The sequence below is a fragment of the Stigmatopora nigra genome, chromosome 11 (genome assembly GCF_051989575.1).
Source record: "Stigmatopora nigra isolate UIUO_SnigA chromosome 11, RoL_Snig_1.1, whole genome shotgun sequence".
Taxonomy (NCBI): Eukaryota; Metazoa; Chordata; class Actinopteri; order Syngnathiformes; family Syngnathidae; genus Stigmatopora; species Stigmatopora nigra.
Genome location: NC_135518.1, coordinates 14246415 through 14265207, shown reverse-complemented (window position 1 = coordinate 14265207; position 18793 = coordinate 14246415). Strand labels below are relative to the sequence as shown.

At 40.0% G+C, this 18793-nt stretch overlaps 1 protein-coding gene and 1 long non-coding RNA gene across 3 annotated transcripts; one reads left to right on the top strand and one right to left on the bottom strand.

The window, feature by feature from the left end:
- Positions 1-500: 500 nt before the first annotated feature.
- LOC144204060 (uncharacterized) lies at positions 501-3641 on the bottom strand. The gene is made up of 3 exons (XR_013327815.1): positions 3014-3641; positions 2342-2381; positions 501-569 (listed from the first exon to the last, which is right to left on the bottom strand). It is a non-coding gene; the product is annotated as an uncharacterized LOC144204060 (long non-coding RNA).
- On the top strand, positions 3107-18782 carry tmtops2b (teleost multiple tissue opsin 2b). 2 transcript variants are annotated; one of them, XM_077727801.1, is made up of 4 exons: positions 3107-3848; positions 9561-9886; positions 13351-13584; positions 17993-18782. In XM_077727801.1, exons 1-4 carry the CDS (start codon positions 3443-3445, stop codon positions 18200-18202), a joined length of 1176 nt encoding a protein of 391 aa, XP_077583927.1. In that variant the 5' UTR covers positions 3107-3442; the 3' UTR covers positions 18203-18782. The 2 variants fall into 2 exon arrangements, with proteins under 2 accessions (XP_077583927.1, XP_077583925.1); XM_077727799.1 differs by having other exon boundaries at positions 13345-13584.
- The last annotated feature ends 11 nt before the right edge of the window (positions 18783-18793 follow it).

Genomic DNA, 18793 nt, shown 5'->3' with positions numbered 1-18793 from the left:
GCGATGTAAACGCAGCGGTTCGATGGAGGCAGTGGGCGCTTCACAGCTCAGGCTCATGATTTCTCTAGGCAACTTTACATCAACCACATGAGGATGCGTATACTTGCATTTTTTTCATACTTTGCACACTTAAATCTCCTTCTCTCATGTCAAGTACTTTCTACCAGCGCCTATGGAGACTCGCGAAAAGGCAACGAGAGAGAGCTTGGCCCTGATTGGAAATGGCGTATTCGTGCCCACAAAGCTTCAACAAATATGTTGGCTCACATGGGGGAACATCTGTTCCAAAACACTTGCCACGTCAGCCGCAAAAATAGAACTCTATAGTATAAAAATGCCCCGGGTATCGATTTGTAATGTTGCTGTATTGCAGCTGTATCACAACACACTGAATAAAACAGTTAAAACACACAAAAACACATTTTTCATCTACTCCTAGTTTAAAAATGTAAGATCAACACATTACCTTTTTGTAGAACAAAGGATGAAGATCTAAGATAGCCCAAATGTGTACAGAAGTTACATGATGTCCTGGTCTTCTGCTAAGCTAGCAATAAGCTAGCGCACTCCTAAAGTAGAATGACAGTAAATATTCAAATAAAAATATACTTTTAGGCCAAAAATAAAATACTATCATGTAAAAATGATGTGGTGTTAACCTAATGGGACATTTTATACCACATTATTTTAGCAAACTGAAGTCAGACGATGTCTCAGACTTTCGCTAAGCTAGCACCCTTCTAAAGTAGAATTACAGTCAAATATTCAAAGAAAAATATACTTTTAGGCCAAAAATAAAATACTATCATGTAAAAATGATGTGGTGTTAACCTAATGGGACATTTTATACCACATGATTTTAGCACACTTAAGTTAGACGATATCTTGGTCTTTCGTTAAGCTAGCAATATGCTAGCACACTCCTAAAGTAGAATTACAGTAAATATTCAAATGAAAATATACTTTTAGGGCTAAAAATAAAATACTATCATGGGAAAAGAATGAATGTGTCGCTAACTGAATGTTACATCTTGTACCACATGATTTTAGCGCACATGTCTGACCTTGAAATATCATATTTTAGTGTAACCATAAACCGCGGACTCGCAGTAATTCGTCAAAGTGGCAACCTGTCAATAAAGGACGCCTGGTTGTAGATCTACCCTTCAAGATAAGCGTGTTGAAAAGGGAAAAAAGGAAGAAAAAACGAAAATAAAACACAGCAACAATGTTGACATTAGTGTAATTAATGTATGGTGCTACTACACCAGTAGACTACACTAAGAGACAACAATTAGCCATTTTTGTGATATTTTGTCTGGTTCAAGGGGAGAAAAATCAAAATCAATTGACGTTAATGATCAGTTTTGTAACGGTGAAGTCATTTTCTGAAATTTCTATATTTAGCCTGTCCCGAACATCGTTATATCACGAGCTGATAAAAATCGCTCCGAGATCATTTATGGAGTAAGCCATCTGTCTGGGAAGATGTTCTATAACGGAACATATGACAGCTGTTTATAATGAGGACTTATGTAAAAAAATATATATAAAATAAAAAGGCCAACACCGTCTTATCTCTTATTAATGGTTCTGACACATTATCAGACCCCATCTTGTAAAAAAAAAAACACAGTCGGGAAATTTATTAGTTAAAAAAGCCATTTTGTCAAGCCAACTGTTGCTTAAGTTGGAAAAAAAAATCAATAACCGGTCAAATCAAAGCACTTGAAGGGAAGAAAAAGGACAATTAGATGACACATAGCGCTGTTTGGAGTAGATTTGTCAGGATTTTATTGTGTAAAAAAAGTTCCTTGCTGAGCAATAAAATATTGATGAAAAAATATCCATTATTAAATCTTTTCATTCTTTACCTTGGCTTGACAGGGAAGAATGGATTTCTGTTATAAAATAACTTATTACGGATGGATGGGCCCTAAAAACCCCAGTGGATTTAACTGGCGTTGGAAACAAAGACGCAATATTTCTGGTTTTCGGGGGGAAAAACAGGACAAGAAATATGATAGATAACGGATAAGTCGATGTTAAGTACAGCATCTGAAGCTAGATACAATTTCATTTGTTTTGTAGTGTAGTATTTCGTTTTGTAATATTCTTGCAACAGCAAAATTGGATTTTAACTTTTTGGGGGGTATGATAAAGGACTATAAGTTCTGGATCAACATAGTCCAATCTAAAAAATGTACTGTATTCTCTCGCATATAAGCCGTAAAAATGATACGGCTTATATGCGCATAAATTAGACTATTAAATGTCTACAAATGAAGTTTGAGGAAAAAAATTAAGCTTATCTTCTATAAAAAAGTAAAAATGTACTCACTCGTGCCTGCCATTGCTCCCTCAGGGTGCCGTCATCTTACCTATGGATGACAAACTAAATCAGTACAGACACACTTTCTGATTGTACTGGTCACATGACTTCCTTTTTGAATTTGTTTACATGTAGCCTTAAGTGCAATAGATTTATACAGAATCTCAGAAATGTGATAATTTTTCTTAAGATTTTCCCTTCAAAGTAAGACATTTGTATTCTTTACGAAAATTTAGGTGAAAATTGTGAATCAGGGGGCGTCTTATACAAAAAAATATTGTAAAATTCAGCTATTTTAAGGCAATTTTAAGGATGCGGCTTATACGCGAGAAATTCCAATAGCCTAACGTGATAAGGCGACTCTAAACATTGCGTACTGTTATTTGTATGCAGAACATGTGGGTGTGACCTGCCCTGAAAACCCAATTGGACAGATCGATAGTGAGATAAACGACTCAAAGGGTGTACTACAGCGGTTTGGCATATAACTCGGGACCTTGAGGGACCAAAATAGACTCGGGACCACGTCTCCTCCGGCCGTCGCTGCCACCATGAGTAATAGACTTTTTTTTTTTGGGCCTAAAATAGATTTTTACAGCTCATCGTCTACAGAAAGGATGGCGAAGAAGACGATGGCAAAGACGAAGGTGAAGGTGTTTGAGTTTGACGGACTCTACTTACCAGTAAAATCAAAATGTAAATGAGGGCACAATTGTAAGAAGGTCGCTCCCACTCCACTCAGCCTTTCATTCCTTGCCATTCTGCGGCTCACGCACATGCGTGGATGACGTCAAACACCCCTTTAAAAAAGAAGCCGGAGCGCGCGTGGAAGCGCACTTGGAGTCGCGCAAGCGTGGATTTACGCTGCGGCGGCGACCTGGAAATATTGCATACAAATTACATACAAACAAAAGATAAAAAAAAAACGCGAGAAGGAGTAAAGTGGAGATTAGTAGACGAGGGAAGGGCGGAAAGAAGCGGTTAGATGGGGAGCCACAGGTGGGATTGGGAGGCAACATCACCCCCAGCTTCACTCAGTACGATCGGAAGAGGAATGCGTCGGTGAAGTCCGTCCCAGCAACTTCTCTCTCTCCCTCTATCTTCTCATGCATGGACGCCAGGATGTTGTCGGGCCGGGCGGCGCTCAACGTGAGCGGCGACGACCCGCAGCGGACCTCGGAGGCACCCTCCGGAGTCGCCGGTGGGGCCGCCGCCGCCGCTGGGGTGGAAGTAGAAGTGGGAGCCCGCCTGTCGTCCACCGGCTTCGCGGTGCTGTCCGTGGTGCTGGGCTTGATCATGACTTTCGGCTTCCTCAACAACCTGGTGGTGTTGCTGCTCTTCTGCAAGTTCAAGAAGCTACGCACGCCCGTCAACATGCTGCTGCTTAATATTAGCGTCAGCGACATGTTGGTGTGCGTGTTCGGGACCACGCTCAGCTTTGCCTCCAGCGTGCATGGACGGTGGTTGCTGGGCTCCAGTGGCTGCAGCTGGTACGGATTCATCAACTCCTGCTTTGGTAAGTTATGCTCCAGAGTGCGTGCGTGCGTGGACTTTTTCACTTTCAAATCACTTGTCCACTTGGAGGGGGGGTCTTTCCAGCTTTTGTTTGGTTCAAAAATCTGGAGAATGTTTATTTTCAAATACATATTTCCATTCCGATTGCATGATTTGGGGGTTTTGAAGCATCATTTTTGTCCGAGACAGAAAAGTTCCAGGACCGATGTCAGAAAGGATAGGTTCCAGTAGGTTCCGACAATGTATTCTGCAGGTTGTTGAGTTTTTTTTTGGATTTGAAAAGTGGTGGTACGGTGGGAGTGTGGTTATTACATTGGGCTCGCAGTCTTGGGGTTACGGGTTCAATTCCAGGTTGGTCCTTCTGTGTGGCATTTGCATGTTCTCACAAGGGTTTTTGAAAAGCGGTGGCCCGATGGAACAGTGGGTCGTACAGTTGGCCTCGCAGTCTTGGGGTCGTGGGTTCGAACCCAGTTTGGTCTTTCTGTTGCATTTTCTCACAAGGGTTTTCTCCAGGTACTCTGGTTTCCACTCAAGATCCACAAAACATGCAAAGCTAGCTGATTGAACCCTCTAAATTGGCTAGGATTGGTTGTCCTTTGTCTTCTCAAGCCCTGTGATTAGGCTCCGGCACCCCCCAGGACTCTTGTGAGGATTAGCGGTTCAGAAAATGAATCCCAATGTTGACCTTTAAATGAAAATCCCTTTGTTGTTACTTGTCATAAAATAATAATCTTGACATGGTTCATTTCATGCTTTAATGCACATTCCAATGACTTCCATGTCAATTTTAATTTGTGATTTGAGTGCTTTGATGGCTTTTCCAAGTGAACGTCCAATTTATTCTTCCTGTATTTTTCCTCACGACGTCGGCGATGCCGCAACTCATTTACGTCAACCAACGGCCTTTTGTCGCCCTCACCTGCTTCTTCGTTGCTTCCATGTTGTTTGTGCAAATTGCATAATCACGTGGTCGCTGATTCATCCAAGCCGCGCATATAAAAAAACATGCTAGCGGATTTAAAAACTAAGACTACAATGTCTCCTTTCATTTTCCTAAAGGAATAATTCAAATCATGATTCACAGACACCCAAAAATACCCTTTTTATCAATAAATTTCCTCCAATTCTCTAAAAAAAACGACACTTTCCACCATTGACTTTACCTCGTAGACCATGATTTTTTAAATATTGCATTGGATTTCATATTGACTTACTTATTATTGCGTGCTTTTTAATATTACTTGGTGTTCCAAAGCGGGAGACTTCTGAGAAAACTAAAAAAAGCCTCATGTGGCTTCAAATTTGATTAAAATTTTGGATGCCGTTGTTTTACCTGCCCCCCCTGCGATTTAATTAAACAAAATGGTTGGAATAGATTTGGATCAGCCCTTAATCTTGAGGAAATAAAAAAAACATTCATTCCAAATGGACAATAAACGCAATACTTATGTAACTTTAAAGTCGAATTGTGGAGAAGAGTTGGGAAAAAAAAACCCAAAACAAACAAATGTCTTATCACGTAAACTGCACTTGGCTGTAAGCATTTGTCTTTAAATGAGAGATTCCAAACGGCAATTCTAGTTACCATGGCTTCGTGTAAAGTTGACTGTACTCAAAGTATAGTGTCTTAATTAGTTCCCCGAAGAGCCATTAAGTGTGGTCATTGGCTGAAAGTGGACGCTCAGAGGCACTTTAAGGGTCATTTGAGTGCTGAAAATCCAACAATGTCCACAAATTGTTGGCCATGACTTTGCACCATGCTTTGGCGTTGCCATGGCGCCACGCTACCATCCCATCTTTTAGCGACGACCAATCGACCGCTCTGGATGGACGGGGCTAATGAAAAAGAGCTATTTGTTTTCTATCTTCTTCATTTTACTTATCCTCACAAGGGTCAAGGCATGAGTAGATAAAGGATGACCAATTGTAACTAGGGTTGGGCAATTTAAAGTGTTGAAAAAACTAGCCTAGCATGCATGTTTTTGGCATTTGGAGGGAAAGCGGAGTACCTGGAGAAAACCCATGAAAGGCTGGGGAAAACATGCAAACTTCACATTGTGAGGAACTATCCGTGATTAAACCCTCGACCCTAGAACTGCAAGGCCAGTGCGCTAACCACTCTAACACAGAGTTGCAAATGATTACAGTAATCCCTCAAATATCACAATTAATGTAGACCAAACATTGAAAAATTGCAAAGTAGGGTCGCAATTATAACTTTTTTCTAGTAGCAAGAATGGCTTCTGCATAGGAGTTTTAGCGTGTATTTTCACATTTTTTATGAACTAAAACATAATAATAAAAATATAAAAAATAATACAATATTTAAAAAATTCATTTTTTTTTTAATTAATGAAAAAAAAATCTATTAAAAATAAATAATTATAGCAGAGGAAAATCGCAAAGTGAACCTGCGATAATCGAGGGATTACTGTAATGTCATTATTTAATGTCAAATACACTTTTTGTAGATGAGAAAATGGGTCAAATGTTCCGATGGATTTTTCAATGTACGCAGCAAGAGATTTTTCAGTCAATACGGAATAGGATGGTCAGCACAAATATGATTCATCAGTTACAAGATGATCTCAGTGGGTTGGACTCCACAGGTAGCCAAACCGCCAGCGACCTTTATTATTGGCGCCCATCTAACCATTTTCCACGAACTAAAAAAGTGGGGAGGGGGGGGCTCACAGGGCTCAGAATATTAGATAAAATTAATGCACAAATCTGGATTCAGTTTCCTGGTCACGTCACTTTCAGATTCTCTGATCTTTTTATGAGGAATTGCTTGGAGAAATGAATGAAAACATTTCAAATGAGCACGTTAGCGTCCAATATTTCAAGAGTGCAAAGGATTTTTTGAGTCCTCCATGGTTTGGGGCCCCTGCGGTGATTTTGGATTATTTTCTGCGCTTGTTTTGTGGCGCTCGCCCCCGTTAAGTGGAAGCGCACCTCCACTGATTGCGGGCACCATCTGGCTAACGATCACAAGGACCCCGTTGGGATTTCCACCGTCATGATTTTCTGGTCGGAGTCTCTGTTAAGCCGCCGACCGTGCCAACAACAACAAAGAAAGCGTTTTGGAAGAAACAAAAAGCCCTCTCGGAAGAAATCTTTTGACTTATTTAAAAGCGTGCCTGGAAAGGTTGCTGGAGCGCGTAGCCCGCGGCCAATGGCGGTCACGTCACGCGATGAGACTACGACCACGACAGCTGGGTCCCAACTGGCTGTCAAAAAACAAAAAAAATCGGCTGAAACGCAACCAGTAATTCAAGTACTGTATTTTCACAACCGCATTATAAGGCGTACCCTTAATGAATGTCATTTTTCCATATATAAGGCGCACTGGATTATAAGGCGCCCTTTTTGGAGAACATTTTAAGTGCGCCTTATAGAAAATACGGTAGACTAGTTTCATCAACTTTCTACGGTCATCCATTTTTTTTGCAATCACTAATGATTTGGTGGGTGAGCTGAGGGATTGGTCGCTATTGGAACCTTATTGGAAACCCATATGGGCCAACAGCCAATCACAATCAAAGTCTGATTGATGGAAATTTTGGAGATTTTAGTTAATTGAACTGAAACAAAGATTCCAAACGAGAGGCAGACTCAGACATGCTAACTCATGCTACCTCATGCTACCTCATGCTACCTCATGCTACCTCATGCTACCTCATGCTACCTCATGCTACCTCATGCTACCTCATGCTACCTCATGCTACCTCATGCTACCTCATGCTACCTCATGCTACCTCATGCTACCTCATGCTACCTCATGCTACCTCATGCTACCTCATGCTATCTCATGCTACCTCATGCTACCTCATGCTACCTCATTCTACCTCATGCTAACCAAATACCCATCACAGTTTTTTTAAAAAATTCATCCTATGTTTAAAAACTGACTTTTTTCCCTCTTTTCTGCATTACAAATCTGTCTATCCCTCTCTCAAAATGTTACTCTTCAAAATAGATTGGTCTCCTACACCCCCAATGGCAGGCAGCCAAATCGAGTTAATACTGAAATTAACTGTGAAATCGGCCCTTGGAAAAATACGTTTGGACATATACATATTCAATGCCATATTCATACCAGTTATAATAAGTCGGGTGAAGGACGTCCACAAGCATCTCCAATAGTAAACAAAGATTTGAATAGATGGCATAGAAAACCATAATTACAGTCCTGCAATCCATGCCAAGCAATTCTGTCCAAAGAATGGACGCCATTCGCAACTCATTCCTTCCATTAATTTCCATTTCACGTCTCCTCATAAGGCTTGCGAGGGTGCTGGAGCCCCCAACAAACCTTAACACGACAAATACAACCTACAAGAAGGTCAAAACAAAGCAAGGATGATAAAATAAGACTTAGAAGATAGAAAACAACAAATGAAAAGCACACTAAAGCCATCTTGTATAGGTCACCAGAAAAAGCATTTCCATCTTGATGGGATCAAACTTCATTGGATTAATTCCTCATAAGCAAAACCACTAAAGTGCCATTCTTCCTTTGATATGTTACCACGGGAACAAACAAATTGATTCATTGTACAACAACAACAACAATCATCCTATATTCTCGAGGCCAAGTCCAGGTTATTCCACTTCCACAAAATCCCTTCTACAAAGGAATTATGACTCTCCAAAATACTATCATAACATTCTATTTTTGTTCAATAATAGTGAATATTTAGTGTCATAAGACCCTGACTAAAACAATTATCAATACACAGGTCATAAAGTTCATTAAATTCAAACGACAGGTCGCAATTTCCCTCCGTAAAAGGTTTTTTCATGTATTTTCTTGCGTCATTTCTACAAGCGAATCCACATTTAATAGAGAAATTATGGCAAAGTATATGAATCACGTTCATTTTCGGATTCATAGAAGCTGAAAGTGTATTTTTTGTGACGTCAATTCCTCCCGTTCAATGCTTTCTTGGCCAAATGAGTGCATTAACGGGGGCATTTCAAAAAGGAGATGACTAACTAACCGGTGTAAAAAGTAAAAATACCCAGAGCGCTGGGTTAATCACAAGGTTAGTGTGGACAACATGTGCTATTGGATAAATAATTCCAAGTTTAATGACTGGATGCAGCGTTTGAGTACATTGGCACTTAAGACTTTTATTTGCCTATTTTAAAGCTTTTCTTTCAGTTCAGTTTCAGAGAAAACATTATTTTATCATTTCTATTCCTGGAAGGGGAAGTCATTTCTATTTTAAAATTTGAGAGACAGTAGGAGTCCATTTAGATCACTGGTGTCAAAGTGGCGGCCCGCGGGCCAAAACTGGCCCGTCGCATCATTTTGTGCGGTCCAAGAAAGTCAATCATGAGTGCTGACTTTTCTCTTTTAAGATCAATTTAAAATGAAGAGTATAGATGATTTCCCCCCTTTTGAATTAATCATTGTCATTTTTTAGTATTTTTTTGTGTTTTTATTTCAAAAATCATTCTGTAAAATCTAAAAATATATTTAAAAAATAGCTAAAATAAACATTGGTTGAAATTTATAAAAAACTGAATATTCAGGGCTCAATTTATAACAAAAAAATCTAAATATTATCTCTAAAAATGGTCCAACCATTGACACCCTTGGTTCTAATGGATCCATCGATTATAACCCGAAATGTAGTTGACGTTAAAAATAAAATAGTTCCCCTCCGGGGGCCTCACCTTTATCGTCGTTGTTGTCGTTTTTCAGGTATCGTGTCACTGATTTCTCTGGTGATCCTCTCGTACGACCGCTACAGCACCCTGACGGTGTACAACAAGCGGGGCCCCAACTACCGCAAGCCCCTGTTGGCCGTGGGGGGTTCGTGGCTGTACTCTTTGTTCTGGACCGTGCCGCCCCTCTTGGGCTGGAGCAGCTACGGCGTGGAGGGTGCCGGAACCAGTTGCTCCGTGTCCTGGACGCTGCGGACCGCCCAGTCGCATGCCTACATCATCTGCCTCTTCATTTTCTGCCTGGGACTGCCAGTGCTGGTGATGATCTACTGCTATGGGAGGCTACTTTGGGCGGTTAAACAGGTAGGAGATAGTTTCAGATAATAATAATCATAATATAATAATAATCGGACATAGGCTTTGTCGTCAATATGAACAACTAAAGTTATTGAAAGCTAACTTATTACACAGAAGGGATTGTGTCGTGCTACCGAAAGTTTAGAGTCCTGATGAATGTGAGGGAAAAATATAATATACTATAATATAATATAGATAATTTACCTCTCACTGTGTCCTCACTTACCTTCAGTCAGCCAATAGGAGGCAGATCAGCGCCCAATGTTATTTCATATTACCTCACCCCGAAGTTATTACACAGAAGGGATTGTGTTGTGCTACCGAAAGTTTAGAGTCCTGATGGATGTGGGTAAAAAACTGTCCTTAAGCCTATTTGTCTGTACTTTGTGGGACGTATAGTGTCTGCCAGAAGGCAGCATCTGGAACAGATTGAGACCAGGGTGGTATGGGTCCCTGATGATATAGATAAGATACCCTAAAACATGGTCTATCAGGCCTTAGAGTATGAAGGATTTCATTTCAAACCAAAGAAGAACGTATCTTTTCCTCAATCTGAGGTCGCACAGCTGTGATAATTGCTTAATTACCGTCAAGTGTTGCTTTTTTAAGACCAAACCTCATTGGTTCACTTCTCTGTACTGGTTCAGATGGAAGAAAAAACCCTTGACAACCAGTTTGGAGACCTAGAATTTCTGTATAAAAATGCTTTTGGACAACTTTGATGATTGGCAACACATTTCTATGGGAAAGAGTCAAACTTTAGTTAAACAATAAGATTTTTAGGAGTAAACATGAAGGATAGAAAAAGATTTAAGGGAGGCTTAGTGTTTTTTTAGGAGCGCTGACAGCGCTAGAATGCTAAGAAGCTCAAATCATTCCGTTTCATTAGTTTGACATGATAAACAAAGGATCATTAGAAGGCTCAAAATAAGCCAAATAGCTCCGCCCTCCAGCGTCAGACTCAAGTCGGCCATTGCTCAACACAACTTCCATCTTTCAAACGCCAGCAAAACACAGATGGCATTTGACAAGTGAAGAGATGTGATAGCCACATTTCAATGTAATTACTACCGCCGTTCACTTTGATTGACAGCCCCTAAATCGAGTGTCCATCTTCCTTTCTATCCGGGAAAAAATCACTGAAAGAATGGGAAACATTTCAATTTGTCAGCTTGCGACGGGGGAAAAGGTAAAAGGTCACGTGATGAGGGTCGAGAAACGTTAGATTTCAATGCTGGCGGACATGTTTGAATGGCAAAAAAATGTGCTCCCGGGTTAAAGTGGATGTCGACTGCTCGGATTTTCTTTATCTTCAGAACTGAGTCAATCCCGGCGTAGATCAGCAGGTCTGTCCGGTCTGCTTTTGTTCGCTTTAAATTGAATTCTAGGTTCGGAAACGTGTGGTGGAATTTCGGGTGATGTCTATCAGCTGCAGAAAAGTGCCTTTTTATAGTCTTTTCAATCACTTTAAAGAAAGACAGAAATGGTATCAAATTTCGGTTTTTACTTGCCAATGGAGGCCTGAGTCTCAAATCCCTTTTCACTGGCTTTATCCGTAATCCATATTATTTGAGAACTCCCTTTCTCTTATGGCAGGGCTATCAAAGCGGCGGCTCGGGGGCCAAATCTGGCCCGCCGCATCATTTTGTGTGGCCCGGAAAAGTCAATCATTCCTGATTTTCCCCTTTTAAATCAATAATTGTTATTTTTTAATCATTTTTTCTGTTTTTTAGTTTTGGGCTTTTAATCCAGATCTTTTAATCCATTTATAAAACTAAAAATTTAAATATTATAAACTTTTAGGATCCAATTAAAATGAAGATTATAGATGTAGTATATTACATTCCCCCCTTTTAGATCAATAACTGTTATTTTTTAATCAATTTTTAGTTCAAAAATAATTTTGTGAAATCGAAAACTTTATAAAAAAGCGATCAAAAATCTATAAAAACGGACTATGTAGGGCTTTTGATCCAATTCTTTTAATCCAATTGCGAAAAATCCTCAAAAATCTAGATATTCTATCAAAAATGGTCCGGCCCACATGAAATATCGTTGACATTAATGTGGCTCGCGAACAAAGCCGAGTTTGACAGCCTTCCTTCCATTGAAGCAGTAAGGATTAGCCTTTACTTACGCTGACTAAGTGGGTTACGGTACATTTGCTGGATGACTTACTCAGCGTCGTCGTCCGTGTAGCTCACGTCAACCAATTACACCTGAAAGCAATTCCTTTCTATGGAACATGCCACGCGTAAAGGTTTTTACCTAATTAAATTGTCATTTCCATTTTTAAAAGAAAAAAATATACTCATACCATTAAAAATGTCTTCAGTCCACATTACATTTAAATCGTGATCAGAAATCAGAAAACAGGCTCACATGGTGTACTTTTCCACAACTGCGTCTTAGAAAAAGGCAAAAAAATTAATGACTTAATGAGTAAATACGAATGCAAATGTTGGTGATGAGTCAATAATGGTCCGATTAGTTTTATGCGAGAACATGCTTTGCAGATATTCTCTGATTCCCTTTGCAATCCTTTGAAAAGTGCCAAAGCATTACAGAGGATTTATTGACTAGTAACCATCTGGCTGCCACGTATTTGGATAATGGAGGTGCTAAATCTAGGCTACTTTCAAATCTTTTTAATTGTGCATAAATGAAGCCTTTTCAAATGAAGTCTCCTGCAAAGACGCCTCTTTCTTGGCAAATCTTGACATAGCTCCGAAATCTTCAATGCGCACTTGACCTTTTCCTTTTTTTCTCCTAAAAGTCAACATTTTTAAGTCAAAATGCTCCATTTATTTTTCTCCGGTAAACAACTTCTCGACTGGACTGAAAAACTGCAATTTTTTCATGTTATTGGGTTCGGAAAAAATCCAAAAATGCCAAAATGTTTGATTTTTTAACGCATTTTCTAGACTATAAGCTGCATTTTTTTAATCGTTTGGCTACACCTGCCACTAAAACGCAAGTGTGACTTTTATATATATTTTTTTTTGTTCCTTGTAACTACTCACAGCCTATTATGTTGTTTTTTTAGCCTATAGTTATCTGAAAATGATGCTAACACATGCCTATTTAGCATCTCCAATGCTTATTTAGCCTCTCCATTTCATTATTATTACTTTCACGCATGTTTTTTCTCAGTTTTGTAATGAAATAATAATAAAAAAGGATAAAAATGTTAACAAAAAGGCCACCAAATAATTTTGTATCAAATTTTCCAGTCTAGGGAATCGTTCCATGTTACCCTGAATATAAGACGATGTTTTTTTGCATTGAAATAAGACTGAAAAAGTGTGGCTCATCTTAAATTCAAGGGCATAACGTTATACCCATTCGCAATGCTAACGCGTAAATAGCAACAATCCGAGCACAGTAGGAAAATAAGATATGATAGCGGGTAAAATAATCTGTTAATGACGGTAAGACGGTACGGCGTGTGGATTTGTTTGGAGCCGCAGGTGGGCAAGATCCGCAAGACGGCAGCGAGGCGGCGAGAGTACCACATTCTCTTCATGGTGCTGACCACGGCGGCGTGCTACCTGCTGTGTTGGATGCCCTACGGCGTGGTGGCCATGATGGCCACCTTCGGTCCTCCCGACATCATCAGCCCGGTGGCCAGCGTGGTGCCGTCCTTGCTGGCCAAGAGCAGCACCGTCATCAACCCGCTCATCTACATTCTTATGAACAAACAGGTCAGTCGCATTACACATTTATTCACATTTATTCACATTTAAAAACGGCAACATTCCAAATTGAATGGTCGCTTGGATGAAGCCATTCCTTAAAATTCACCTCAAGTCATAGAAAAAAAATGGACGTCATTGGAAAGTATGCAAATTGGCCTAAAAATTAAAAAAAGCATTGACCAAAATGCTATGATGAACGTTAATAAACTTAAATATTAATCCTGTTCTAAAAAAGAAGGAAATCTATGGCAGTATTGAAATGGTTCATTTCCAGCAAAAAATGGATTATAAAACCTTGTTTACTATTAAAAAAGAGAGTTATTAAAAAGAAAAAAATATTGGCACTGTGATTTTCCTCCTTTGGTGCCAGTAAGCGTTTTAATTGGTTGCCTGGAACGCTTCTTTGGCCGCCGTATAAAAGATTATTATTTTTTTAATGGAGTCCTGAACGTTTTGCCATTGTGGGAAGGGCCTAAGGCTAAGGCTCCCGAGAAAAAAAATTAAAAAAAATGTGAATAATCACCCTCTAAAAAACAAAATTAAAAATAAACACTTTACATTGAACTAACTTTTGTTTTCAAAGTTTCCTATTGGCTTTTTCTTTAAGCGATTAGCACCAAATCCATCAAAATTGAGCTCATTTTGAAACAAATCCATGACTTTTCTTGAAGGACTGAAATCCAAATATGGATTGGCCATATTTTGTATCAATGTGATGCAACACCTCGTGTATTTCATCTCACTTTTCATATTGCGCCACAAGGTACGACAGTACGAGATTTAATTCACACTCCCCAAAAAAAAATGGCCACCAAATAATGGAATTTTCCAGTCTCCATATTGGCCTGAATATAAGACGATGTTTTTTGCATTAACAATAAAACTGAAAAAGTGTGGGTCATCTAAAATTCGAGGGTTGTGACGTTATACCCCTTCACAATGCTAGATGGCGCCAGATATCATAAAGTTATTGCAATGTTTTAATCACAGTAGATTGGTTTATAAACATTTAAAAACCAGAAGCCATTCATTTAAAAATTGTGCTTTAGTTGACATATTTAAATGTTCAGCTATTAAGATTTTAAAGTGTCGTCTTATATTCGGGCCAATATGTTATTTTAGGATCATGTATAGCATTTATATTAAACCATATTAATGCGAATAATGCAGTACATTGTTCATGGAGACCAAACTGGAGCATTGAAGTAACCGTCATGCTAATGCTAGGCATTTCAACACAGCTAGTTCACCCACAAATCCAATTAGAATGAGCGAATTTTTTTGGAAATAGACCTAGAAACTCTTGACCTGGTAGATGGCGCTGTTTTTTAGTTAGAAAATGTCTGTAAGACAAGGGAATAAAGTTATTACAGTTCAGAGGCCATTCTACTTTAAAAAATACAGTATTTTGTACCAGTGCCTGTAGTAAGACAGACAAATCTATTGTTTTCCAAAGTTGTCGTCTTATATTCGATATAAAACTCAGGAAGATTTAGCAACAATAGCCATTGTTTTGTCTTTAAAAAAACCGACAGGCAACACAAATGTTAACAAAGAAGAGGGAAAACAGAAGCAGCTCATAAATCAAATCTCCTCGGGCAGTGGACGCAAATCTGGCGGTTTTACCGACAGACCATAAGCCCTCCCGTTGGTAAAATACTCGAAGTTTAGAGGTTACATTCAATCTCGGGGGAGCCGCATTGATTACGTACCTGGCTTTTTCTGTCCTACCTCATATGCTTCTTACTTACTCTTGTACATTTTAGCTAAAAAAACCCATACGGGTTGTTAGAAAAGTTGCACAAGTGGTGGAAAAACCCATCAATCTTCTCCTTCACGCCACCTTAATGCACTCCAGAAAAGGTTTATTACAGTTTACGGCTTGGTTGAGGCAACCTTAATGCCGGGCGGCCATGTTTCCCAAACAAAATGTCCCCCTGATGACCTGTTAAAAAAGTAATAACAAAGGTTGGGTGAGGAGATTGTTGTAGTTGTTGCTGTTATTGCATGCCAGGAACCCCGTGACCTTTGGTCCATTGGGAGCAGGAGCTTTTTCATAGTGGAGCAAGTTTTGTGTGTATGTTAAGCTTCTCACGCTAGGTTTGTCCAAACCATGCAACGTAGAGACTTAAAATTTTTCCAGGAATTCCTCTTGTGGCGATGCGAAAACAGTCAAGCAGAAAGATTTTCTCATAAAAATGTGCGGGTAAGTCCATCAGGCCTTCAAGTTATCACTGATTCACTTAGCCTGCAATTGAAGTGGGCTAGGATAGGCTCCAGTTTGAGTCCGTTGACTTTGTAAACAATAAAAATGTTTCATTAGTCCAATTAAATAAGTTATTATTCGTCATGAAAGCGACACCACATTTGGTGTAAGAAGGCTAGCAGGATAAACTGCAGCGTCTTTGACGTAGCACGTAGCATGTAGCCGCTCGATAAGGCAAATGGAACCAAACTGGGCGGAGTGGCTTCCCGGAAGACCCCGATGTCGAAACTGGTGAGACCATGATCGCGGGGGTGCTTCAGGATTTTAAAAAAAGATGGAAAATTCCCTAAGAACTGGTTCAAACCTGTGGCTACGCTAAGTTAGCTCCTTAGCTAACATGGCTCAGCTAAAGCAGATATGTCTTGGCGAGAGAGGGGCTTTTCTTTAGCATCCTAAAGTCCAAAAGAACATTTTGATGTTCGCCCCCAAAGCGCAAAGGTTCGTTTCTTCGGAAACTTCCCGTGGCTTTATCGCGGCGCCCCCTCATGGCGCCCGGGAATGGTCGAATCCGATTGGCGCCCGGGTTCTACCGCGGGGCAGTCCAAAGTGCGGAAGCCGGGTAGAGTGACCCGCCCCTTTCGGCAAAGGTCGCCCTGGGAGCCGCCATTGATGCGTTGGATTAGCCTCTTTTCGTATAAAAGCGGGTGATAGGAACCCAGCGTACATGCCTTGTCAAAATGGCGTTGGTAGTAATGACACAAGTCCGTCTTCCTCATGGACGGGATGAACTCGTACACGTGCACTTGCCGGCACAGCGCCATCATCAGGACGGTTCCTGCAAAGGAAAAGGACGTTAATGGTTGAAAAACAGTTTTTTTGTCATTTTGTATTGAAAAAAATGCAATATATTGACAAAATAAAGTTTTAAGCAGGTGTGTGAATAAAACACAAATAAACATGGAAGGATTTTACAGCCCAGAGGAGGCGGGGCTAAAAAAAAAGGAGTCAAACACCTTTTGAATGGAAAAAAAAAGGCAAAATAAGAAGGCCCAGCACGCTAGCCGTTATCTGGCGGACATGAAGGGCAGCGCGCTGTTTATTACTATTTTTATTATTCTGCTCACAAGTTTTGTCTGTTTGTTGTTTTTTTTTCCCAATAGGAGGCTCAAAACTATCAGGTAGGAAATAGGATGCTTGGATTTACAGATCTAGTCGAAAAAATGGGCTTTGTAGATGGACGACTTGCATTTTTTGGTGTGAAAAATCCATCAAAATGGAAGGATGATGTTAATTGCCATTGGCAGTGGAGTCAAATCCTTTCGGGTTCTAATCACGCTATTTGGCCATTGATCTTGGCGCCTTTTACGGGCTTATCGCCAGCCACTTTTTTCCCCCGTGTTTTTAGTTCAAAAATAACTTAGTCAAATCGAAAAAATACATATAAAAAAGCTAAAATAAACAGTTTTAAATCTCTAAAAAAAAACTGAATATTCAGGGATTTGAATTCAATTATTTTAATCCATTTATGCAAAAAAAAAATCTTAATATTCGATTTAAAATGGTTGTAGTGTAGAGGAATAAACGTTCCATTGGCCGAGGGAAAGTCTTGGTACATTCCACACGTTGCTTGAGCTCCACATGAGACGTTTTCCAATCAAGCAGTGGATGACTGGCAACTAGTCATTACAAAGCCATTTTGTCGGCTCCCACCACAATCTAAGTGCTTTAAGCCCATGGACCGCTCCATCCAAACTGTACTTGGAACCCACACGCTGCCAATTCCATCTTAATAACATTTTTTTTTCCTAAATCTAGCCGCCAAAAAGATCCACACACTCAACCAATTCATGCCCAACATTATTCCATCAACTGGAATACTATTGCTTGAAATACGCCTGTTACTATTTCTGCGGATATCGATTTAACTGGTGCATTTTCTGGACTATAATACGCATTCTGCGGACTACAAGGCACATTTTATGTACTATAAGGCCGCATTTTATGGACTACAAGGCCCATTTTCCAGACTATAAGGAGCATTCTCCGGACTATAAGGCATTTTCCGGACTATAGGGCGCATTCTCTGGACTATAAGGCGCATTTTCCAGACTATAAAGGCAGATTTTCCGGACTATAATGCGCATTTTTTTTACATGATAATTTGGCTGACTGGCACCATTAAACTCATTCCCCGCCTTCCCTCATTAGTTTTACAGATGTTTCCTGATCCTCTTTCACTGCGACAACTGGTCGGGGAAGAACGGCAAGAGTTCCATGACCTCCAAAACCACGGGCATCCAACTTCACCGACGGATTTCCAGCAACACGGTGGCCTGCGCCGCCGTCTCCAGCGAGGCGTTCAAAGCCGGCGCGGCGCCCACCGTCAAGTTGACCACGCCGCCCGAGGTGGTGGACTGAAACGGGCCGAGGTCGCCAAAAATGTGGACGAAGGGGAATGGGATGGATGCACAAATGCTGTATTTTACATGTGATCTTAACCTTTGTACAGAGATTGACTTTGTGTCCCATGACTTATGATGCATTTTCCTATTTGTGCTTAACGTGCTAAGTGTAAAAAAAGCTAAAAAAAAAAAAATACACCTGCTCCATCATTGACTGCAACAAAAGGCCTCCATTGGATACAAAATTTAAAAAGAAAATCTCAAGTGTTTATTTCTTAGCACTTGAAATATTCCAAAAAGCAATTTGGGCTAATCATCAAATTGGAGTGTGGCAGAGTTTAATTACGCTAAAAGCACCTGGCCAGGGATTTGATTCCTATTGTATGGTATTGTATCGTATTCCATGTTGAGTTCCAAATCCATTAGCATTCATGACAGAAAATATATTGGCTGGTATTTCGTGTACAGAAGAGAAAGCCATTTTTTTGGGTTAGTTTGGTTTTCCACTTGTGCATGAATTGCTATTCTTGTGTTGTCTGATGTGTACAAAAAAAATGAATTACTTTTGATTAAAGCCCATTTCTCTGAGAGTTTAATCACTACTAAT